The sequence below is a fragment of the Saccoglossus kowalevskii genome, chromosome 1, assembly GCF_978046115.1.
Source record: "Saccoglossus kowalevskii chromosome 1, keSacKowa6.1, whole genome shotgun sequence".
In the NCBI taxonomy this organism is placed as follows: domain Eukaryota; kingdom Metazoa; phylum Hemichordata; class Enteropneusta; family Harrimaniidae; genus Saccoglossus; species Saccoglossus kowalevskii.
The window spans coordinates 15837263-15863476 of record NC_140641.1 but is presented as its reverse complement, the minus strand read 5'-3'; the positions used below and the strand labels follow the sequence as shown (position 1 = coordinate 15863476).

At 33.7% G+C, this 26214-nt stretch overlaps 1 protein-coding gene and 1 long non-coding RNA gene across 2 annotated transcripts; one reads left to right on the top strand and one right to left on the bottom strand.

The window, feature by feature from the left end:
- Positions 1-402: 402 nt before the first annotated feature.
- On the top strand, positions 403-7232 carry LOC146750385 (uncharacterized). Its single transcript, XR_014929473.1, has 2 exons — positions 403-468; positions 7050-7232. It is a non-coding gene; the product is annotated as an uncharacterized LOC146750385 (long non-coding RNA).
- Positions 2431-26182, bottom strand: LOC100370042 (uncharacterized). Its single transcript, XM_085499498.1, has 20 exons — positions 26082-26182; positions 21862-21936; positions 20447-20529; positions 20029-20096; positions 18663-18932; positions 17579-17659; positions 16512-16657; positions 15642-15765; positions 14623-14740; positions 11196-11304; positions 10879-11101; positions 9577-10580; positions 8452-8577; positions 8057-8306; positions 7029-7187; positions 5885-6138; positions 5710-5784; positions 4408-4518; positions 3530-3607; positions 2431-3355 (listed from the first exon to the last, which is right to left on the bottom strand). Exons 2-20 carry the CDS (start codon positions 21895-21897, stop codon positions 3338-3340), a joined length of 3333 nt encoding a protein of 1110 aa, XP_085355624.1. The 5' UTR covers positions 21898-21936; positions 26082-26182; the 3' UTR covers positions 2431-3337.
- Positions 26183-26214: the final 32 nt, after the last annotated feature.

The window sequence follows — 26214 nt, the reverse complement described above, 5'->3', positions numbered from 1 at the left end:
ACTGACTTAAGTTTAGACCACTGTATTTCAATGAAGGGACTAGTTTTCAGTCTTAATTAATTACAGAGTAGACCATTTATGTGGACAATTTATTGTCTTGGTAGGTCACTCAATTCACACAATTTGAATTGATTGTCTAGTTGTTATGTGCAATCGTTTGCTGTAATTCTTGTTTGAATATTGATTTAATGATGAAACATTGGCTAACTATCAAAAGATATAATTGTATTTACATGCACCTAAAATAACACACACTTTATTACCATGAAAAAAGGAAATATTATATTACATAGCAGATGAGAAAACACATTATGCACACATTTTGTTTTGCACATCCACGCAATCGTTTATTATTGGTATACGTCATACACAAATATAGAGTTGACTCCCTAACCAGTTCGAAATTCAGTCTGATGTTACAGTGCACTGAAGACAAAGTATTCTCCACAAGCTGGTACAATTTGACTAGTAAGTTTCTTTACCGGCATGATTTTATGTAAAATTTTAATACTGTATTTCAGGGAAAAAACTGTTATGTAGATGCAAATTCCTCAATAAGCATCTGTTGTTGCCTAGTATGGCGTTGAACTTGAAACACGATGACGATACCATATAAAGGGCCACGGTTGTCTTAAGTGTAAAGCTGACATAATATGCCCCACTGTTCCCGTTATATTGACGAGAGTATACCATTATATCGTACAAAGGTGTTCTTGACTTACACTGTCGCTTACAACCGACTGCACAAAAACATTGGTGTCCACGGCTCACCTCCGCTTGTAGACTTCAGCATAACCGCTTTCTTTAAATTCTAATAAATTTGACTATTGGCTTTTATGGAATGAACCGAATGCCTGCTTAATGACTACGTGTTTCCTAGCTCGCATTTAAATAGTCACTCGCAGTACGTTCCAGAAAGCACCATGAAATTTTGCTATATTCAGATGGACGTGCACTGAAATCATCTATTTGCTATAACATTCCAAAATGTTAAAACGCAATGTGTTAACGATACATACATGATCTTCTGGATATTACTCTTACAAAACATTTACATCTAAAAATGAAATAAACACTAAATAGTAAAAATAAAATTTCTGATGATTGTGATATACAGCCACTATATTCTACCTGACCACCAGCAAAAAACTACTCTCCATCCGCCGATGCTGCAGATTGACCCATAGGTTATTTATTTTTAACAACTGCACAGTTTTTATATTAATTTATTCTTGCTATTCGGAATGTATCCTACTTACCAACATGATTGTATGTACAATTAGTATTTCTACCACAACACACGGCCATTTATTGGTGAAATGCCACATGATTTTGTCTACAAACATCAGCTTTCGCAGTGTTCGAAATTTAAATTGTGCCACTGTGATGCATCAAGCCATCAACGAGAAATCGCCTGTTGACATGAATATATTTGTAGAACTGGAACTCTTCATGGAAGATCCGAGCTTCAACGCTGCATTATTCAACCGAAGCAGTATTACTGAAATCTTAGCATATGTATTCCGTACTTTGGGGTCAATTCTAGTAGTATATAAACTGAAAATATTCAATTAAACATTTTTTTTAATCCATGATAAAATGAAAAACGCGACTGTATGTTTGCTTGTATTTGTTCTGTATATACAATTGGTAGACCAAACTATTGGTAGTTTTTATATACATATTTACGTCATACATCTACGTAGTACTCATTAAGACATATCCAACATATACATTGCCAAATATCCAACCGCATCACATAATGATAATGACACCTTGAATTTGTATTAGCAAAATAACAATCTAATCCATTATCAAACTATTTACTAACCACACGACCTTGAATGGTTTGAATACCTCTCATCAAGCAGGGTTTGCGCTAATGTCTCGGCAAGACGAGTCCCACTTACAAAATATTAAGAAATTTAAATTTGACTCTGGATAACTTTTCTAGAGATTGGACCCTAGCTTGCCTGAAAAACTGGGTCCCTTTTCAATAATTGGAGTCCGGGAAGCAAAATATGGGGTTAACGCAATCCCTGTCAAGTTAACAAATTAATCTGATAATCTTACAAACACATCAGTGTGGCATTCAATAGCACTGCCAGATTAATCTGATAATCTTACAAACACATCAGTATGGCATTCAATAGCACTGCCAGATTAATCTGATAATCTTACAAACACATCAGTGTGGCATTCAATAGCACTGCCAGATTAATCTGATGAAAATAAACATGCAAGATTTTTGGAAAATCTTGTAACACTCAGAATTTTCTGTTCATGAGGTAAGATTTTGTTTGACAGTGTGAAGACAATTCAACATTTGGTCTAACCATAACTTATTTTACATACAAGAATTTAAAAGTACATGTATGGGCAGAGGGTCAACAATGGTATAGGCTATCATAAATTTAATACACAATACAATACATAGAAATTATATGAGGATTTATTACTAAAGACAATGCTAAGGAAATATTTATGATAATTACAAAGTTAAATCATTCATTCATTCATACTTTATAAATATAAAATCTGTTATCAAACATTTAAACGACTAAATTTCAGACATTGCCATCAAATTCATCCAAGGATGGCAGGCTAACATAGTAATATGTCAGTTTAATAAAACTTTTGTAAGCATTAACATTAGAAAGAAAAGTACATATAAAGTTAGAAAATGAATAAATACAGCAGTGATTATGAATTGGATATGGTAAAAACATGGTACATGTAAATATTATAGAAGTAAATTGAAAACAAAAAAATAGTTTCCATTATGTAATATTATTTTTTTTAGATTTAGATCACTGTCACAACCACAATGTTTAATCCATCCAAACAGCACCATTGCCAGCTAACTTGCCGACTCATTGGCTATGCTCATAAGATCATAACGTGATTTGAACTGGTTAGATTAGGTCATTTTTACAAGAGAGTGCTATTTCACTAAATGTGATTTGCTTGTTGCAATCACGTAACAATCTTAAGACGTGCATAACAAACCAGTCAGCTACTTAGCAGGCAATGTTACTTAATGGCGGCGAGAGTAGTTAAACATACTATTTAAAACATGTTGACAAGAAATGAACAATAAATATAGTAAGCTACACATTTCAATATTACTTAAGAAAAAAAGAAATAATACAGTCTTGTGGGACAACATTTGTTTAAAAATAAATAGATCTGATTTTGACAGGCAGTGGTAATTTTATTGTTACATGATTTAGTACAACATATATGACTTATAAAATGCTGCTTCATGAATAACATTTCATTTTGTGATCCAACATTCACATGAAATCTACAGCTTGTACCATTTCGGCCCATGCCCCTAGATATCAGTTTCTTTCTGGAATATAAAGTGAGCACAGATATATATGAAAGTTAGGAGGACAATGAAATTACAAAATAATAGCATGCAGTGATTCTTAGAATCAGAATGTATGCAACCACACTGAGATGGAGTCCAGTGTGACAAGGAGGTTCACATAACCACAAAATAGTTTTAATTATAATAATTTACCTTTTGCTTTGTCAACTTGGCTTTTCTCTTCTTTATTGGGGTGAATCCAATGCTGAAAGCTGTAGACTCGCAAGTTTCCTGTATTGAAAAAAAAGTAGAAAATAAGTAGTATCAATATTATTTATTTTGAGGACTAGGCACAGTGTCTCATGTTAATGATATAGCCCAGGCCACAGCTTCTGAAAACAATACAGCCTACACTACAGTTGCTGAAGTGTCTTGCTATCAACTATATAGCCTAGACCACAGTTTCTGTTGCATGTCACTGTCAACTTTATAGCCAAAGTTATATTTATTATGTCTCTGTGTCAACGATATGGCACAGGCCAAAGTTCCTGTAGTGTTTTGTTGCCAACTGTGTAGCCCAGACAAGTGTGGTTAACAATGATACATCACGTTTGAATGTAATGGATCCAGACATGTCAAAGATAAAATATGGCTCATGAACAGTAAGAGTATGTCAGTGATATGGCTCCAGAACTGCATTCACTAAAACAAAATGGTCACCAGTCAGCCATTTTGAGTCCAATCTGACAAACAAAATGATGTTCATTAAGGTTCAATATTGTCCAATGTTTGTATCAATCTATACCAAGATCCTGTTCAGGAATGACAGAAATGATTGCTATTTGGCCATCTGCAATTGAATCACAAAACCAGTTGATGTGCATATGTATCCCAAGATGCATCATGTTTATATGATATTTGAATATGATCCGTGCAGACATGTCCAGCATACAGGTGGAGATGTACACATCCACAAAGGTCAAAACACAAGTCCCAATTTCCAGACTCTGTTCAAATGAGAACTAATTATTCCCATAATCCATGTGATGGCAACAGAATACCAGTGAATAAATCAACTATAAACATCATACCTTTCTGTTATCATTCTTAGCCACTCTTAAACTTTTGCGGTTTTGTTTATCTTTTAATGGTGTAAAACCAACATCAAATGCTGTACACTCTTTGTTAATCCGCACAGTTTCCTGAATAAAAGACATTAATTTAAATTACTACATGCACAAGTAATACACTAAAAATATGTATGGATCGACAATTCTACATCAATCCAACTTTTAAATTTGAAATTGAAATGGAATTTAGTACTCTGTTATGACAAAATAAGCCACTGGGAAAGTCACAGTCCCTCTTTTTGTACTTGCTCCATTTTTACAAGTTTAACTAAATTTATTGTGAAAATTCTCATGTATGTACCTATACCTGCTAGACAGCCATTTTTATAGGATTGTGACATAAATCAAATGGCATCTCTAAGAATAAATGCATTGCCTTTGTACTGTAGAATACTTTATCTTCATTTGGAATTTATTTCCACTATTTTCGCTGAAGGGATGATTCCGTGAAAATAAAATCCAGTGAATATACTTTTTTTTCTATATTTCACATTCAACTCATCAAAAATCAGTGAAAATAAATTCCATAAAAAACACCCAAAAAGCCTTTTCAGCGAAAATTAATTCCAGCAAAAATAAAGTATTTTACAGTACTTAGTTTGAATAGACTTGGTGTGCCAACATGTTCCAAGTTAGAAGGATTTTGTCCGCACAACTTTGTGATGATATACAAAACCTGTATTTTTTAAAGCCATATTTTGAGAATGAATATTGCTGCCAGTCAGCATTTTGAATCTGATCATAAACAAATCTGGAGCATACATATGTATGTACATATCACATGTATCAAATAAATGGAAAGTGTTGAAAACAGTCTATGAACAGTTGGTAAAATGTAACAGACTGGCAGATAAATAAACAAATTGTAAACAAAGTACAAATGTACTGATAACTCGCAAAACTCCAAAAAAAAATATACAGTATAAAGATGCAACATATTAATCCGAAAACACTACATAGAATACAGGGACAGGCAACTACAGTCTCTTGAGATTTGAATGTTAGCATACAAGATAACCTTCAAATTTGAGATGGCAAGTTACATTGTACATGCAGAGAATACAAATATTAATCATGTTTTTCAATGGACGAATTTCAAAATAAATATTTTCAAAAACAGGTCACACAAACTACAGTGATAAGTGTGAATGGCAGTTGTGAATTTCTAGCGACGCACAGATCTTCTATTCCCTTTAATGTTTTCCGCAGTTGGATGTTCCTATATCTTAAATCCGTGATCAAACTTGTAACATAGTCGCTTACCTTCTGGGCAGAAGTTGATTTTCTGGGAGTTACTCGACGAGTCTTGTTAGGTCTCTGCGACACTGAGGACCGCAGCTAGAAAAAAAAATTGTATTGTTGACCATGTTAATGTCATTGTAATGTGTGGTTTGAGAGACTGCTAGATTTATTTCACTTCTCGGGATGTTTTACTCACCCTTCTTCTTGCTCCATGATTTTTGTCATCAGACACAACAGCTTTCCTTTTTCTGACTTTCTCCTGATCTGTTTTATTTTTCAATGCATTCTCCTCAACCTTAGTTGGTGTAGCATGCTGGGTCTCAATGGGATATGCAGTTCTTAGATGTGGAGGACACAACGTGTTCCTACGTTGCATTTCTGATACTCTATTCCAATCAAAATGTTCAGGTTCATCCTCACAGCCTCCCATGAGTACAAAACCTGCCCTTCCTGTAGGATGCAAAGACATGACACGAATTACACAAAAAGGGAGGTGTCAATCGGTGAGAAAATGTGCCAGACCAACCTTTTCGGGTCAATTTGGGAGTGTTGATAAAAAACAATTATGCAAATAAATTGTGAATTTTCTTCAAACAGAGTGGCTACCAGTCAACCATCTTGTATTGAATCCAAGCTCAAACCAACTTGCATCTTTTTAAATTTACAAAAAGGCTACCGGTCAGACAATTTCAAATAATCCTAACAAACACAGAATGTGTCTCAGTATGCCATATATATTTTTAATTTCACAGACTCAGTCAGCAAAATTGGGAGATAACATCTACACGTATAAAATTTAGGTTTTTAGGCTATTTTTTAGTTTAAATATGGCCAACAGTCGACATTGAAGCATAAGTAATGCTATGGAATTATGTATCAACATGTCCCAAGTTTAGTGAAAACAAAAATCAGTCCATGAACTTGTGACTATAAATATGACTGAGGGACACGCCAACAATGAACTAAACCAATTGCACAAGGCTAAAAAGTTGTTTGACAAATTCACATCCCCCACCCATGCATTTCTCATTAAACTGAAATTGATTACATGCATAATTTTTATTCTTTGGTAACACAAGTATTTTTTTTACCAAATTGACACAATAAGATTTGTGTTAGATGTGACAAGCTAAGACAAAAACAAAGCTACATTAAAATGATGCATCAAAGATAGTATCATGTTCAGGAAATGAAAATACAATATTTACACACTTGAGGTATTTCAATGATGCATTGTATGGTATATGTGTTGTTTTAATAAAGCAAATACAGTAATTCATTTAGTAGAACAAATATTTGGTGAATACACGTCATCACAACATTAACTACAACCTAATTACCTGTTGTTTGTTTATTGACAGCATCCAAAGTACAGCTTGGACTGGATTTCAAAGTGGGAATAACATGATGTCCAAACTCAAAACTTTCATCCTTATCGGATATTGTGTCATCTTCCAAAGACGTCTTGCGTGTCATTGTTATTTCAAAGATTGTAGAGGCTGAATAAAAACACACCAGTACATGATAATTTCACAGTACATAAATATTCATTTTTTAGTCAGTTTTTAAAAATAACAAATGAAAAACAATAAGCCCCCAAGGACATTTTTGAAAGAGTCTCACTGAAAAAGAAAAGCAGTCAATATAGAAAGTTAAATTTTGTAATCAGCTGTTACTTGATTCACAAGACAAAACCACACTTAATAGCAGTGTATCCAAACATCACATTGTAAGAATATTTTTTATGCAGTTACACAGTTGTTATTGACAACCTATGCTTCAGATAAATAAAAAAAAAATAAAATAATCTTACATACATGTAGCACCCGAATAATATACTGTAAAATGACTAATTTTCACTGGGTTTAAATTTCACTGATTTGCCATTTCAGGCATATTCAGTGGGTTTTAAATTCACGGTTTTATCATTTAGATAACGTGTTCTATGCTAAATTTTACATATTTACTGGGTTTTAATTTAGCGCATTTTCCAGTCAGCGAAATAAGCCAAATTAAAACCCAGTGAATAATTAACCCCTTTACAGTACAACATATTAAAACATCGTTGATACTAGTTTATGAAAAAATTACCAAAATATTCACCAAAAATACTGAATATTGAACTGAATTTAACAAAATTTCTCACTGAATTAATAAACAGGAAATTCACTGCACAATTATTATGTAAATACAGATATCATTATAAGTTTCTATTACAATATTATCCAAATACTGTTACAGTATTGTATCCACTAGCAGCATACATGCTTTTGTAATTAACAGATGGGTTTTTATGGTCAAAATTAGTAATATTTGAATGATTCTGTTTTTAGGCATTTAAGCACAACTGATCAATAAATGTTTTTACCTCTTTTGGAATTGATGCTTGTCAGAGATTCCCGACTACTGAACTGGTTGGTTTCCAAGTTGGAAGGTTTTGATCTTCGCGACATCTGCGATATTTCTAAATCAGACAAGCACAACGTATGATCATCTGGTTCTAAGCTGTCTTGTCTAATAAGTGTATCGTCCAACATTGATGTATCAGAGTTCTCTGCCAAGTAATGAGAGGATGATGCTTCATTTGCTTTTATTAGTTCTCTGTCACCATGACGGAACTGTAAAAAAACACACACAAAAAACAGTTTTTAAAATATGCAGCGTCAAAGTAAACTTACTGTTGTTGAGTATATCATATATAAAACTTGGGATTTTTTTATAAAAAAAAAAAGGTTTATCTACAAAAACAAAATGCTGTTGTACCTGGACTTCTAAACAACGTAGACGATGTTTCAAGATATCATTTGTTTTCTGTTCTTCGGAAAACTTGTGCGTTACATTTGTAATTTCTACCTCCAAGGTTTTCAGCATTTCTTTCAACATTTTATGCTGCAAGAAAATATGAACGTATTAATTATGACAGCAATAGGCATTATTAAACCCGACATGAGACACAAAGTCTGGTGTACTATCACATAGGTTAGTATATGCTGCAAATATTTACATACAGTAGTGTGTTGTACAGCTAGTTAATCGTTTGATGCGAGAGAAACAGTTAAGAAATCAGATTTTTCAGGCAGTGTATTGAATACATCAATGGTATTCATCTTGTAGGCAAGGTACAATGTACAAGCAACTTTCTGATGGATTACAATTAGCTGATCTTGGTTTAACCTTGCTATCCTTAAAGAACAAGTTTGTAGAATCTCTTGTGTTGATACAAAATTTCCATGAATAGTCTGCGGTGCCTTCCATAGTAATCACCACAGTTTTTGAAGTGATAAATATGCTAACGAGTGATGCAGCCGTTGACCTGCTCTACACAACCAGATTCCTTTGCACAAGCATACTTGGCCAGTCAAAGTTGGATCATCAGAAATGCTTTTGTAAGCGAGTCCACATTTTGAATTTAAAGGTAATTTAAATTTGAAAGCTCAAACTAATTAATAAAATATCAAAGTTTGAAAAAAAAAAATTTGAATTATTGTAACCACAAGAAAAAAGTTTATGCTGAACATGACAACAAAGACGATGACAGACATTTTCTTCTCAAATACATTTCCCTTTATATAATAATAAATCGAGCCAGGTAAAAAAATCATACATGAAATGTTGACAAAATATTAGAATAGTTCATAGTAGTATTAATTTGATAGGAAACCACTCGGGGCCTTGCGAGATAAATATCAAACAAAGTTGCTGTAATGAATTAATAAGAATAATTTAATGGAGAACAATGTCAGTGCCGTAGGGCTGCTTGGACTATTACATTGTATGTCAAGAATTTAAATGAATAAAGTTCCATTAATTAGTTATTTTACATACTGGTACGAGACATTCAAAGTTTCAAATTAGTTTTCCCCCAATGAATGATGATACATTTCTCACCTCATTTTGCAAACTTTGCAGCTGAGTTGACAGATCAAGTTTCTCACGTTCATGTCGCCTCAATTTACTATTGGTCTCGGCACAATGGCTTTCGTGTTTTGTTTGTAGAATGGTGTATTGATTAACTAACTTTTGCAACTTGGTTTTATAGAGATCACCTCGACTGTCACTTTCTTGCAATTTTTTGTCAGTTTCTGCTTTATAACGATTGAAGCGACCCATCTCGGACTGTGCCATCTCAATGGTCTGTTTTAACTCATCGTTCTCTTTGACTCTTTCATTGTATTTCATTCTTAGACTGACGATCTCAGAATCTTTTTGGCCGATTTCCTTGGTATATTTCAGTTTCAAATGATTTATTTCATTTTCTTGCTGCTTAGAAAGTTTATCAAGTTTCTCTTTGAGGCAACACTCCTGTAAATCATGTTCTTTTTGTGTCTTTTCCATTTCTACAATTTTCTTGTTTTTCTCCGCCAGATCTTTTTCATACTTGTTCTTTTCTTGTCGAGTGGTTTCCATTATCTGTTGCTGCTGTTGTGATATGTCACGTAGTCTGCAATGGAATTCTTTTGTCAAACTGCGTTTATTTTGAGTCTCTGTATCATAATCTTTCTGTAAGCCAGTAATTTGTGTTCTTACTTCGGCTAGTTTTCTCTCATAGCTTGCTTCCATGACTGACATCTTATTCTGGTTTTGTTCTCTCTCAGCAGCCAAATGATTTTGCAACTCTACAATCTTAGAATTCAACACTACTTCCTTCTCACATAGCTGATTCTCAACACATTGCTTTTCTGAAGCCAGCTCAGCCAGTGTGGTTCTGAATTTAATTAATTTATTTTCATATGCTGCTTTCATGGTAGAAATCTCATTTTCCTTCTGTTCACATAAAGCAGTGTATTGTTCTTTTCGCTGCTTCTCTAAATTCTCCTTTTCTGACTCCAGATCAGATACTCTTTTTTCCAAAATAAATCCCAAGGATTCACCGCGCTGAACTTCTTCAGTAGCTGTTTTGGAATACAACACAACATGGTACAGTTATTACGGCAGACAACAACAAGTTTAAATGGAAACTACCAATCTAAGTACAAGTCCAAATTAAGTTCATTTCAGCATTCAAACAAGGATTAAATACATTTAGAAAGTGGATATATAGCCAAAGGCTCTGTGCACTTTCATAGATGCTGGCTAATCAGTAAAGTGATCGAGTGAATACAGTTAAAGTTTACAATCATAAATTGATGGTTTTCACTGCAGTGGAAATACTGCATAGAATCGGACAATTCATTTACCCAGCTCACTCACCTTGTTGGCAAATTCTTTCTTCAAGCTGTTGAATTTCATCTTTCAGTGCGTTTTCTCTCTCCTCTTTTAGACTTTGTAATTCGTCTTTTTCTTTGATAATATCTAGGATACTTTGTTTATTCCTTTCACATTCTAGTCGTAGTTGATCGTGATGGTAGGTTTCCTCAGTCAGACGTTTTTGAAGTTGAGAATTCTCTATCTGCAAGGCCTCATTGTGTTTGGTCTGAAATCAAAAACGCCCATTCACAGTTTTTGGATAATAACATGCTTGTTGAGACATTGTTTCTAGGAAATTTAAATCCCACAAGATAACTTACCATTTGTTGGTGGTGGTGACATTTTTCACCAAGAAGATCTTCATTTTCCTTCTTCAGACAAGCATTTTCCATTTTTAATTCTCCAATAACAGAGAGCCTGTCTTTCAATCTGCAATAAAAGTTTATGGAACAATCAATTTTACTGATCAACACCGAAGTAGAAAAAATTAACCTAAATTACTAAATTTAGGAAGGGATAACATGCACTAAATCCTTGTGTCAACTAAAATCAGGAAAAATACTATTTTGCACTACGGTCCTAGCACGGAATGTAGAACATTGTGACATTCAGGTATTTGGGGTTCAATAGAGAAGCACAGAAAAAACACAATTCAGAATTAAGGTAGAAGCCTACTCATAAATAAAAAAAAAATAATTAATTTTGCAATAAATTGTACTTAAAGGCAATATAAGGATGTTGACCTAAACAAAGTTGAGGGTCACCAGCCTTTTTTTTTTGAGAAAGTGATGGTTTTATTTTAGTGGGAAGTCGCCATTTTAACACTATTATAACACTTTTACCACATGTTCCTATGGCAGAGACATTATGCAATATCTCAAAATCTAGCCTGGTGACATTAATGATGGAGTACTTTTTGTTGTTCTGAATTATTTAAAAAAAATCAGGATTTTAAAAAGTGTCAAAAATGCATTTTTTTCTTTAACATAGTATTCTTTGGAATTGTTCTAAAAATAACAATTTTCAAGAAATATTAGGACACGTTTCTTAAAAAGAGTAACTGTAACACAAAAAAACAAGTCACTGAAAATGACACAGTCCCCGTTAAATTAAGTTCTCTTTGTGCTCATCATATTAAAGCGGAGGGGTTGTCGCGAGCGCGTCCTTGAAACTTGAGTTTCAAGTGGCGTATACAACAGATTGTTTATTTACATCAAAACACGTGTTCCGTGTAGTAGTAATATGGCCAAAAATAAAAACAGCTGTTATTCGGCCATCTTTGATCTGATTATGAAACACACTGATATGTATGATGTACGTGCCATATACAAATGAAAATGGTACATAAATTGTGGAAATATAGTAGTAAGGCCAAAAAGTCAGATGGCTGTCAATCGGCTATCCTTAACCAGATTTTGAAACAAATTGTCATGGACATGCATCCTAACATGTATAAGTACATGTATGTGCCAAATTTTAATGAAAACTGACAGAGCATGTCAGATACCGCATAAAAAAAAAAAATGCCTGCCAGTCGACCGTCTTTGATCCAATTGTGAAATAAATCGTCATGGACATGTATTCTAACATATAAAATCTATGTACCAAGTTTGAATGACAACTGACAAAGCATGTCCAAAATACAACATTTTCAAAAAACAAGATGGCTGTCAGTTGGCCATTTTGAATCAAATTGCTAAACCACAGAATGTGCACATGTCCCACATGCAAAGAATGAACGGAATCGGTCCACAGGATTCTGAAATATGACTCTGGACAGACTGAGGGACGGACGAACACACAGACGAACGGACTCAGGAACTCACGGACAGTCGGGGACATGTATCCTAACATGTATGATCTATGTACTAAATTTGAATGAAAACTGACAAAGCATGTTCAAAATACGACATTTTCAAAAAACAAGATGGCTGCCAGTCGGCCATCTTTGATCCAATTGTGAAATAAATCATCATTGACATGTATCCTAACATGTGTAATCTATGTACCAAGTTTGAATGAAAACTGACAAAGCATGTCCAAAATACAACATTTTCAAAAAACAAGATGGCTGCCAGTCGGCCATTTTGAATGGAATCACTAAACCACTGCATGTGCATATGTCTCACATAAAGTACTTGGCACATGCAAAGAATGAACGGAATCGGTCCAAGGGATTCTGAGATACGACTCCGGGTGGACGCACAGACGGACGGAGACCGAATTATAAGTCCCTGTTTTCGGACTTCGTCCGAACGGGGACTAATAATACTATTTTATTGTACCACAAGACAACAGCTCCATGAATTTACGTAATAGACCAATGAACATTGTCATGCGATTTATGACCAATTTTGTCAGAAATTATGAGTAGGCTTCTTTCTACCTCAAGGGAACAAATGCCAAAAAAATGATTTCCATCTGCAGTGGCTCACTCATGAACCCATAGATTTTGCCAATCTTCAAAACTCAATCAGACGCACAATGCAATTGCCATCTGTATTTTTTTCAAATTACCAGTAAGTCGATTAAGACAATTATACATATATCAATATTGCTGCTAACAAGAAACTACACGAATAAACACCGCAATGTCAAAATACACTGGCAAATTTGTGCCACCACCATGGGCCCATTTTTATTATACCACGGTTGCAAGTAGAACATTTCAGTGCTTACAATCATGGTGAATCTGTTTAATAATATTGAACACAGATTGGCAATGAAGTCATTATCATTTATCAATTTCCTTCTTCTAATAAATATGTTTACCCTCGGTCATGAAAAATTGGATTGATTCGGTGACCAAGTAACAAAGAAACATATGCATGCTTCAATAAAGCCAGTCATTGTAATCACACACTATCTGTGAATTCTGAAAGTAGTTTATAAATTAATAAACGCTGCTGGGATTGATAAATGTGATATATAGAAGATAATATTTGGTAATCGTAGTCCTAAGTTAATAGTTACTTAGGACGATTACTGAATGTTATCTTCTATATATCTGTAAATTCTGATATCCACTCAACTCTACAATACATATTATTACATTGAATGTTCATTACAACAGTTGTCAACATAATTAATAAAGTTCATAATATTATTATTTGCCCATTGTTTTTTACATATTCCAGTGTGAAAGTTTTGTAGAAATGTTCGGAATGTGCAATTGAAGCAGCAATGTTATTTACGTCCCTGGTTGAAAACAAGACATGGAATTTCTTTGTCTGTTTTGCTTTCAACAAGTGTATCAAAAGCTGGCATTTGTGAATAAATGCATGTACACCATGCACAATAACAGCAAGACTGTTGAACTATTCCTAGAGTAACTCATCAATGCAATACTGTAAAGGGGGTAATTATTCACTGGGTTTTAATTTAGCTTATTTCGCTGACTGGAAAATGCGCTAAATTAAAACACAGTGAATATGTAAAATTTAGCATAGAACACATTATCTAAATGATAAAACCGTGAATTTAAAAACCCACTGAATATGCCTGAAATGGTAAATCAGTGAAATTTAAACCCAGTGAAAATTAGTCATTTTACAGTATATCTACCGGTATGTATAATCTAATGAAAATACATAAAGACCAATTGAAACTTGGAATTTAGTGTTATAAATAAAGGTACTCTACAAAACCATATGACTATATTGTTGGCAATCATTGATAGACACCACACCATATCACTAAGGCTGTTGTCATGGCGATGCTATTGTGTACGAATAATCAGATGCTCACTTTGCTATCTCATCCTGTGCTTCTTTCACGGCAAGTTTACTGGTTTTCAGATCATCTTCAACAAAGCGCAGATGCTGCAAGCCCTTTACTTCACTCTTTAGTTGATCAATTTTGCAATCTATTGAGAAAAAAAAAGAAAGAATTACAATTATATAAATTTAGACAGTTTCAAATGACAAATGCAAAAAAATATTCATCCAATGTTTTGAGTGTTTGGTATAACTGAGTAAAACCTCAGATAGTTATGTATCATTTTAGTTTAAGTGCATCATTTCTGATGAATCATTGCGATTTTATTCAGCAAATTTTAGCAAAGTTGAATTAAGAGCATAAAATAAGTACACTATAAAATGATTGATTTTATGGCAGTCAAAAAATATTTGCCAGAAATGGGGATGGATGATCTAAGGAAGCAGTTAAAGTAATGTAGCTTTAATGGTACACTTCAGCCTCGTTATAACGAACTCTTTGAGAGACATACAATTAGTTTATTATAGTGAAATGTTCACTATAATGAAGCACATAATACATTGGGTTTGTTGTGAGCGGGAGACACGGTATGTGTTCATTATATCAGGAAATTCATTATAACTGTTCATTATATTGAGGTTACAGTGTATTCGAAAAATATATATTTCAGAAGACGCAAAGTTCCGAGTCAATTGAAGATTATGATAGGAGTTCATGTTATTTATGTTCATTCAGACAGAGGTACAAAATAAAAGTGGAACTGTCAACAGTGTTAGTCATTATTTCGCCATGGAATGGAGAAGTTAATTTCACATGTACAATTTTTTGACATATGGAGTATGGCATACAAGGTAATTTTTAGGAAAAAAAAACAAAAAATATTTTTTTCAAAGTAAACTTTGTTGTAAAGATTTAACGCCCTTTACAACATCGTTAAATTAAAACACATCAACATAAAACAGTTTAGATTTACATATTTGCACTGTATGAATAGGCGAGTGATGTACTGAAGAGATATGGTCAACAATTATATACATGTACAATTCTACCTTTCTCTATCAAGTACTTTTTATTTTCTTCTAATTCCTGTTCTCTTTCTTGACGCAAGAACATCTCAGTCCTCAAATCTCTTGTCAACTTCTCCATTTGTTTTTTGTTCTCACGAAGGGCAATCTGCAACAACATAATACTTGATAATAAAGCCAATCAAGATTAATTTATTCAACCATTCAATTACTATTTATCCCTATATATTCAGCAAGCTTATCTCAAAGGGATATATGCAATTCAACACCCACCTTTATTGTATTTCCATTGCTACAGACGATGACAACTACAGATGATTGGGCATACAATTTGATCTATGTATTTTATAGACGTCAAATACATAGCATCTCATTAGAATCACACAAAGGTTTGTAAGAAAGCATGTTTAAATAGAGTTTATAAAACCGTGTAATTTGGACGGTTGCATTTTTCAAGCAACATTTTAAAAATCTATGTGAACCCACAAGCCAAAACCCCAGGGGGGAAATTCAGCACATTGGTGATTAGCCTCATAACTTCACAACTCATCACTATACCAATATCATTTAGACTAAATACTTTCATAGGTTGACGTTGGCAGACATAAGTGATTACCATCAGGGACATACGCAAGGATTGATGCTATTCTGGGAGTAATTATGATTGTCTGCTGACGCCAGTCTACACGAAAATATTTAGGCATATACACTGTATAGATATCACATGCATATTTCCTCAGTCCAAATAAATAAAATTACAATGAATGCAAATATACTGTACGAACCAGTTGTGCACGTTTTGTGCCATTGCTATTTGTTCATGATATTCGTTCCAAATCACTATTATTTTCAACCGAGCTGTATTGTGGTGGAAAAACATCCTAGCTCACTCACCTTTGTGCCAACTTGAGGAGAATTTAAAAACTGCTTAGTTGGCGAATTGCTGTAGTATTGCTGTGTGGCAGCACAACGAGTAACCAACCTAAATGGCGGCGGCAGCGGCTGCTGCTGCTGCTGTTGCAAGTCCACAGCTACACTATCTATTAAACAGAACACAATTAAATTACAATGTTATCTGCATTACATCATTACAATAGAAGTTTGGATAAGACAAAATTAGTGTAGATTTCAACCAACACACTATTTTCGGCAATAATCAAAGATCAATTACTCTAGTTTGAAGTATACATTATAAATAAAGGAACATGTATCATATCTATTTACAACAAGTTTTAGAAGTATTGTTGCAGCAATTTAGCAAACTTGCTCACTATTCGCTGTAAACTTTGGTTTTGACAACGCAGATTTGACCACCACAAACAATTTTGCATACGTTTCAGTCCCAGAAAACCTCAGCTTAGTTAAAATACTATTTTTTTTTTAGATATATTCCTAGCATTTAGTGATGACAGATTGAATGGTAATACATGTATTCAAATTGTAGATCAACTGCTTTAAGTCAAAACCAAAATGGTTGGTGAATTAGTGATCAAGTTAGCCCAATAAATTTTCTTTAAAGAAACATCTCCAACAAAAGCACACATGAATCTCACTGTGAAGATCATTTACATAAACACATGAATTATTGATGGAGGAAATGCAGTAAATTAGGGTCTTACAGAATATTTATTTTTTTCAGCGAGTTGGGCTCACTCCATTATGGCCAATTTGGTCCAAAATGTTGGGCACATATGTACATAATATATTTACAAGGCCAGAACCCTTTCTAAACTTGTGTTTATCTCTTTGCATGTTGATCAACCAGTCTGTTGAAACTTGCATTATTGATATTTGTTCACGCTAAAATAAAATTTTCGGACAGGCACTTTCGCAGGTTTGACACTATGTGGTGTCAATTTCTGACATTATGGAACCTACATGTCTGCACAAATGGTGAAAAGGACAACCTCAACAAATGTTCTAAAATTGAAACTGTGCAATAAATCAATAGGTATACATACCGCTTGTATGAGGTGATGGAGTGTTAGCAAACGTCAGTTTCATCCCTACAAACAAACTAGTGTCCAGTCCATTACTAGATGCTGCAAAATTAAAACAGCACACAATGCGTATTACACAATCATATTCATAGAGATGTGGACAAATAATTATATATATCGGTACTAGTACATGGAGATAGTAGGCAAAAATATACAATACTCTGATTTGTCAATGCTGCATTTATGTACACAGAAACAAAACGGAGCGAACAATATGTGAAAATTATGAAAACAAGCAAAATTTATGGTTTTCAGTGAAAATAAAGTAGTGCACAGTACATGTATAGACTACAAACTCTTCTTTCTATCAATATTTCAACTGATCAAATCAAAAGGAACCAATTTGCCAAGAGGAAAATATACATCAGTGAGTTGAAGGCTGATATTGATATATAGGGTGTGTAATTGCATTAATACCTAGAAAACTAATCAACACTCATTGTACACTGGTAAGTATTACTACAATATATCCAATCAAGTACCTTCTTAACCCCAGCAAGAAATTACCAGACATTAATTAGAGTATGAAATTTTGCAAAATTGCATACCAGACACCAAGGCAGGTTTAAAAGATTAATATACTTCTATACACCACAAAAACATTCTGCATACCACATTTTATATTATTGCATTTTTTGTTTCACAAAGGAGAATGGCATAAAGCATTTTATATTATTGCATTTTTTGTTTCACAAAGGAGAATGGCATAAAGCATTTTATATTATTGCATTTTTTGTTTCACAAAGGAGAATGGCATAAAGCATTTTAAAACTATACTTGCAGCTGTCCATAAAATATTGCAAGACAACAGGGAATGTCATGTTTTAACTTTTACAGCCCAACCGTAAAGTTACTGTCTCAGGCATACTAAGGCAGTAATTTGAAACCTGTCCTACACTCAACATATTGTATCTCTAATAAAAGTGTATATATAAACCTAAAATCACACTGGCTGTGAACTAAATCATTAAAATAATACTTAATTTGATCATAGAAATGTATGTAAAAAATTAGGTATGTGCTTTGAATATAGCCAATATGGTACCTTCATCATGGCAAGGGAGATCCAACACATCTGCAAAGTCAGGTCTTAATCCAGTGGCAGGCGATTCAACAAGTATAAATTCAATGATGTGTTTCATATTCATCTGGGACTCTTCATCTAAACCTAGAATAACTTGAACAAACTCTCCTTTCTTCTCACATTCCACCGATTGACAAACCAACAACGCACAAACTTTACCAATCTCCCTCTCAGCCTGCTCAAAAAAGATGCGAGACCAACTAATCTGTGGTTTCTGGTCACTATAGCAACCTGGAAAACAAATTCACATTCTGAGCATAAATGCCCCTGAAATAGAAACAAATTTTCGGAAACGCATACACTATCGTAGTACAATTTAGATAACATGGTAGACCTAAAATATAAAGTTGAAATACGTAATGCTCATTGGAGTCGGGCAGTAACAAAATGATTGGTTGTTCATAAGACTAAATATTGACGTAATTTGACCAATGCATTATATACAAGCATTGCAAGATATGTACATACGCGTGTTGTACAAACATTATATAGAATGCGGTGTGATATTCCATCAAGTTTAGAAAATGCAATATTTATGAAAACACACATCTTTCATACATAATTATCCTAATTTCAAACAGTTGAAATATTACATTCCACAATAATAAACAGTCCAAACATACAATCAACATTAGTACAATTGAGTTGTTTCACAGGCAAGGAAACTACTTGTTCTTAAGGTGTTACAACTGTTGATTATTACTCAGTCATGATAATAATAACATACATTGTACAAAAAATTAATTTTTTTGGATTGTTATGAAATGAAAGTATAAATTAACATTCAGACAAACACTTAATGCAAAACAATATCCACCATGTTTCTTTTATACACTGACCTGATAGAATAAGCCACTTATTTCAGAATATCAACAATAGCAAATGCAAAAGTTTTATCGATATTGAAATTAAGTTTTTGGCATTCATATTGGTTGAAAAAAAAGGTATAATTATTTCACCGTGACAACAGCTAATTCTCAAACAGTCATTCACCATATACAATTAGCATCATACTCTTAAATAGTAATTTCCGAAAGAAAAAAATTTGATGCATAAATTAGAATACTTGTGATAATACGAGGTTATTATTATGTGTGGGGTCCAGTCAAACCCTGGGGGCAGCCATGTTTTTTTTTATTGTTTTATTCCATATTTAGAATTTGTGTTTCTTAATATGGTAGAATGAAACTGTACGCTGTGACTTATGTCGTTACGGTGACAGATGTATAATAATTTTCAATTAATATTGTTGTTTAATACTATTGTGAATAAATTTATTGGATTATGATTTCATCAAACCTAAAATGAAATAATGATGTTTACTTGCCTCGCAGATAGCTTAATACCAACTTGAGTCTTTCTTTGGGATCTTCATGGTCTTCAATTTCCCCATCACTAAATATTCATCATCAAGTACAAGAAAAATCAATCATGTAAAAAACTATGTCAAATAACTTTGTAGGCCTGTTTACCCCAGTTTTTAACAGGTTGAACATGTAGACACAATTGTAACCACCCACCCCGCCCATCCTGCTATTCATAGCTCAGTAAACCTTTTATAACAATTACTGACTAAAAAGTAAAAAGGTGAAAAACAATGGAAATATAACATGATATTGTGTATTCACAAACTATTACTTTAGTGCCTAAGCTTACATACAATTGTGTTGTATTATACATATGCAGGTTACGGACACTTATGCAATTATGTGACTTTGCTAATTAGTGGAAATGTGTATACTCACATTCTTCTCGTTACCTCCAGGAGAAAACTGCCATCCCAAAGTTGCTCCAATCTCTCAATGGCATTATTGTTAAGTGCATTAACCTGAAAATATTTTAAATAATGCATGCTAGTATAATGGAATACATGCAGTGATACAGTGAAACTACCAATCAACATGTACATGTATAAACACATTAATGATTACAATGTAAAAATCACTAACATGAATTTCACATAACATGTGTGTATGCAGATAGGTCAATGATCTTGGTGTGGTAAAATGATACAAAGTATGTTTGCTAACCACATACATGTAAGTTTTAAACACAAACTTATTTGCATTGATTAGTTCTAAATTTTAGAAGGAATATGAAAATAACTGTCACAAAGTATTGGATATAGCACATCACCTACTGACATGCTATCAGTGAATGCTTTCAAACGATAGGAATGTTTTATTAGGATTTATTTAGTCAGGTCTTGAATGAATAATACAAATGTAAACATGTATTACATGATGTGTAAAAATAAATTTGAACATGTCTGCCCAAGCATGTCATTTCTCTAAATCAATGGGACTACCGGTATGACCATGGATAAAAATCCCGCAAAAATGAACTATCTCGGTATACTGTATAGCTTTTGATCAATTTGCAACACACGTTCATGATTTTTATCGCATTGGCGTCACCCATTAATAATGCTCATAAGGCCAACGAATTGTAAACTGGTTAATTTTATTTGTATTGATCATTTTTTGAAAAACATGGGCGATCATAGAAGTCAGGTGACAGTATTGGTGTTTTTGATTGAAACTACAGTGGTTAAAATGTGTGAAGCTAATATGCAACGCATGATTGATATGCTATTAAATATGCAATCTGAAAGTGATCAAAATGAAACACAAAAGCAATAAATACGAGTCCAGTGCAATATACATGTACATTGTATGTCACTGTTGTCACACCAAATAAAAATAATGCCAGATTAAATAATAAACTTATCTATGTGTAAATAATTAGCTAGTGGCTAATAACATGACTATTTTGTTTAAAAATAAAATAAAAATTGACTAATTTACATTTAAAAAAAATCGAGATTGACCCAAACTAGGTAGATACAAGTACTGTAGAATACTTTATTTTCGCTTTATTTTTGCTATTTTCCCTGAAGGGGTGATGCCTTGAAAATAAAATCCAGCGAATATACTTTTTTTCCTATATTTCACATTAAACTTATCAAAAATCAGTGAAAATAAATTCCATACAAAACGCCCAAAAAGCCTTTTCGACAAAAATTAATTCCAACAAAAATAAATTATTCCACAGTAGGTACTTATTTTCTAGGCCAAAGTTATTAAACAAAAAAAAAACCATAATGGAAATGTACACTAATTGCGACAGTGATTTCTTATATAACCAAACATAATCTTACCCAGTTAATGAGAGCTTTCTTTTTACTTGAATCCATATCTTATATGCAAATCAAGAAATCTGTAAATACAGGTAACTGTAAAAATAAAGAATTATTTAAAATTAATGGAATTACCGGTAGCAAATAAAAAATAAATCTGACAAAGTGCATGTAACGCCTCATATAACACCTGTTCACTATATTCCATTATGTGTATTGCTGCCCTAATAATATACATTTGAAAAGTATCACGATTCAGACTAGAGAAACTTGGCAAGATATACACTGAATAGGTTGTTGACCGTTAATAAACTGACTACCGATTTTACACATAGGGAGTATCATATTTGTGTGTAAACTAAAAATATATTAACATACTATATGCCTGTCAGTTATGCAAAATGATCAGTTAATTATGCAAAATAAATAAATGACAATTGCAAAGGTGACATTTGCAACTCAACAAGTTTTTCTACATTTATGATAAAATTATTTGTTGATGTGATTTTATAAACTGCCTCAAAGTAATTTAATTAGCCAGTCTAGTTGGAATATGAACTAAAATTATGGTTGTGAATAACAAATCTTGCATATGCACCGCTGCAGTGTTTTTGGCTACTACATTGTATAAACATTTAAAGTGGCCGCCTTTTTGTAACTGGTTAAAAGACAAGCCACCTCTCTGTTAAGGATGATTTTTTGTTAACATATCTTGTGTTTTATGGTGTTTCTATAAACAGGCTTGATTGATGTATAATGCGAACAACTGCACAAAAAAATAAGGTAGAGCTCCAGAAGGAGTACCTACACTTTATGCAAATTTTTTTTAAATTATGCTAATTTATTCATGACATAGCAGTTTCTGTGCTCATGAATATTCATTAATTTGTGGGTCAATACATTTTAAAAGGGGCGATATATTATTTGGGGGGGAAGAGTTAGAAAGGGGGATTAGCAATCCTTAGGGGGTCAATACAAAAGAAGGGATCCATTTGGAGAGCAGCCATGCTCCTCGTGTCTGTTGTTGCACGTGCTGTCAACTGTGTTCGTTCTTCGACTGTGTTCGTTCTTCAATGACTTTGACTGGCTTCCATGTGGGGTAGTATTCTTGTGTTTGTTTTCCTGACTTGAGTTTTTGAATCCGCTGTTATGGAATTTAACGTCTTTCGTGTCTTTTGTAGAAGTGTCCAATCCGTGATTCGAACTTGCGATCTTTGAGTACCCAGCGCACTGTCTTGTCCACTGTACCACGAGTTTCTTCACACAGGAGTTAGGATTTAAGTCCTATTCATAGGAGCACTGTCTTCACTAGCATTCAAAAATCTAACTAAACATACTGGATTCGAACCAGCAATCGCTCACATTGCTGACATAGTACAAATCAACTGAGCTATGTGGATAGTCATGAAAATTAAATAATGTGTTGTCATATTTAGCTTTATTGCCAAATGATGTTTGCGAGAAAAAAATGGGCAGGCAAGGGAATTGAACCCAGGTCCTCCTGATCACTATGTAGAGAACTGACCCACAAGACCACAATGGGTTGACTGGATATGATTGCATTTGATAAGACTATATAGTGTGTATATATATATAGAAATACAACATATTTCTATTATTGAGTTACAATTGTCCAAAAAATTGCCAATTTTGTGTTTTTACGTTCCTGTTAATAATTCCGTTGCCCATACCTGACCCGACCCTAACCCTAATGCCAAGACACGTTCCTGTTTATAATTGCTCAATAATGATACTCTGTTGTGCACTGTCTGCAGGTAAGTTGCATTGATGTCAACTGATTAAACAAGTCGCGTTTAAGTAATTTCCACTATTAACAAGTGGTTAAATTGTGACAATAAATGTGTGGACAAATATTTGAGATTAATTTTGGTGTAGACAGCTCTTGTTTAATTGTTTTACACCATTACAAGTTGTTAAATTGAGAGAATAAATGTGCTTACAAATATTTTAGACTTATTTTGGTGTAGATAGCTCTCGTTTAATTATTTTACACCATTACAAGTTGTTAAATTGAGAGAATAAATGTATGGACTAATATTTGAGACTTATTTTGGTGTAAACAACTCGCGTTTGATTAATTCCCACAATTACAAGTTGTTAAATTGAGAGACTAAATGTGTGGACAAATATTTGAGACTTATTTTGGTGTAGAAAAGTCGCATTTAATTTACTTCCACAAATTACAAATTGTTAAATTGAGAGAATAAATGTGTGGACAAATATTTTAGACTTATTTTGGTGTAGACAACTATCATTTAATAATTTTACACCATTACAAGTTGTTAAATTGAGAGAAACAAGTTCTTAAATTGACAGAATGAATGTATGGACAAATATTGACCATTATATTTGTGAGTAAATACCTGTTTAATTAATTTCCACCTCTACAAGGTTGAGAGAATAAATGTGTCGACAAATATTTGATACTTATTTAGGTGTAAGAACTCGTGTTTGACCAACTTCCACCATTGCAAGTTGTTAAAATAATGAAATAAATATACTGGTATCATTGGATATTTGATATAATTGTGAAACTTTCTAACAAAATGTTAACTGCTGGCTTCGAACCCTCAATCAACAATTCCGCAGACACAGTATAAATTCAACAACACCACAGAAGATATTCGTCTGTTGCCTGAATTGTTTTCGTAATATAGGGAACGCCATCGACACTTTAACAAAACTTACCTTGACTTGGGTCTTGTTTATCTCTTGTCACAAGATGGAAACTGTTCAACAAATTGCGCGTCGTCCAGTTTAAGACGTAAGTTATTTTATTATTTATTCATTCAGTTTTGTATGGTGGAGTTCTGTGAGGTTTATTATTTTTTTGCGACGTTCTTTGTTTAAGGTTTGATAGATTTCAGTTTATTTGATTTACGTTTTTACGGTAGCTCTGAGCGGGACTCGAACCCACTGTCTTTTCAAGCTAATTTTGTTTTATTTTGATTGCACGCTTGTGTACCACGCCACGACGTTGGTCGTTAAGTGGTGTTCATTTTTCTAACTACTCCAGTATTCCGATGAGTTGAACGGAAAAGCCAAAACGATTGCTGGTTTCTGATTGCTTCGGTTCTGGTGAGTGTGTATCTAGTGTGATTCGAACCCATGTCGTTTGTATTGGGCGTTTTTTTATTTCCCATGTTGGCTACGCCGTAATATGCAACCACTTCCCCGTTTTATTGTGATTTTGAGTGTTTAATGATGTCTTCCTCACCCGTCACGCCATGACCCAGTTTCAACCACACGGCCATTTTGCAACACAGTTCGTGACCCTCGGCGTCACCCGACTGACTATATGAGCGTTCTGTTCAACTGTTAAGCTAGGATTTATTACCGTTATTATCATTATATTGTCACGTGATTTGTTTTACCTTATGTGTAATGTCTTAAGTATCTTTATTGTAATTTGTATATACCAATTCGTATATACCGAGGAAACGACCCCGATTGAAGGTCATGTATTTTATGACGTCACCAATTCGTGTGTAGGTACTGCTTCTAGATCTGTGCCAAAAATAACCCTACCAGCCAAAAAATCAACAATTACAGTGAACCTAACAGCTACAGAATAGCAGCAACAAATAGCTGTGCAGTGATAACTAATAGTGTCATTTGGGCCCGGTGTTAAGAGACTGACATATTGCCAGAATTGGAATTACTCAATTAGGCAATCATCGTCTATAGTTTAGTAAGATGGGAGAGGGGAAGAGGGAATACCCAAACTTCAAATTTTCATATGATTAGCATCATTGACGATAATCGCAGTGCCTCTATTTATTTATCTGTCTATAGAGGGACTGTGTAATATTGGAGGTACACGTAGAAACACAAATATCCGCCACAAAGGCCTGGCGTGTGGTTGATTGCTGAAGTCAATACATGGACGTCTATGGGCAGAACGACTATGTCTCGATACTGGGCCTTATCGTCCTTGCTCAGTATAATGAAAATTATAGAATTGAAACGGTAATGTAATGCTAGCATATAACATTACATTTATTTATCCACTAAAAATCACTAATAATTGTTTCTTTTATATCAGCCAGAGCCTGCGCTTAAATCATGGAGGTAGAAAAAGAGACCTCCATGTACTAATGGAGATCGCCAGCTCCCTGCGGCAACAAACCGGCCCGACCATGCACAGCACTGCTATAAAAATGACTACAATCTATACCAAAACAGACGGAACACTGACACATTCAATCACTGTCACTTACCGATGGCAGTATACTGTTCTGAACAAAACATCGATGAATTACGGACAATGAAACAGACCCAATGTACGAGCACCTACAACTTTTAAATAATGTACTTTCTCAGTCACGTGAGATAAATCAGCCAATCCGGATT

Excerpts from the sequence above, each read along its gene's own strand:
- LOC100370042 (XM_085499498.1), bottom strand. The coding sequence starts at position 21,897 with ATGGATTCAAGTAAAAAGAAAGCTCTCATTAACTGG. Across the intron at positions 15,766-16,511 it reads CTCCTCAAGTTGGCACAAAG|ATTGCCCTTCGTGAGAACAA; the intron begins GTGAGTGAGCTA and ends ATGTTGTTGCAG. Across the intron at positions 7,188-8,056 it reads AAGCATCAATTCCAAAAGAG|CCTCTACAATCTTTGAAATA; the intron begins GTAAAAACATTT and ends GTTTTTATTCAG.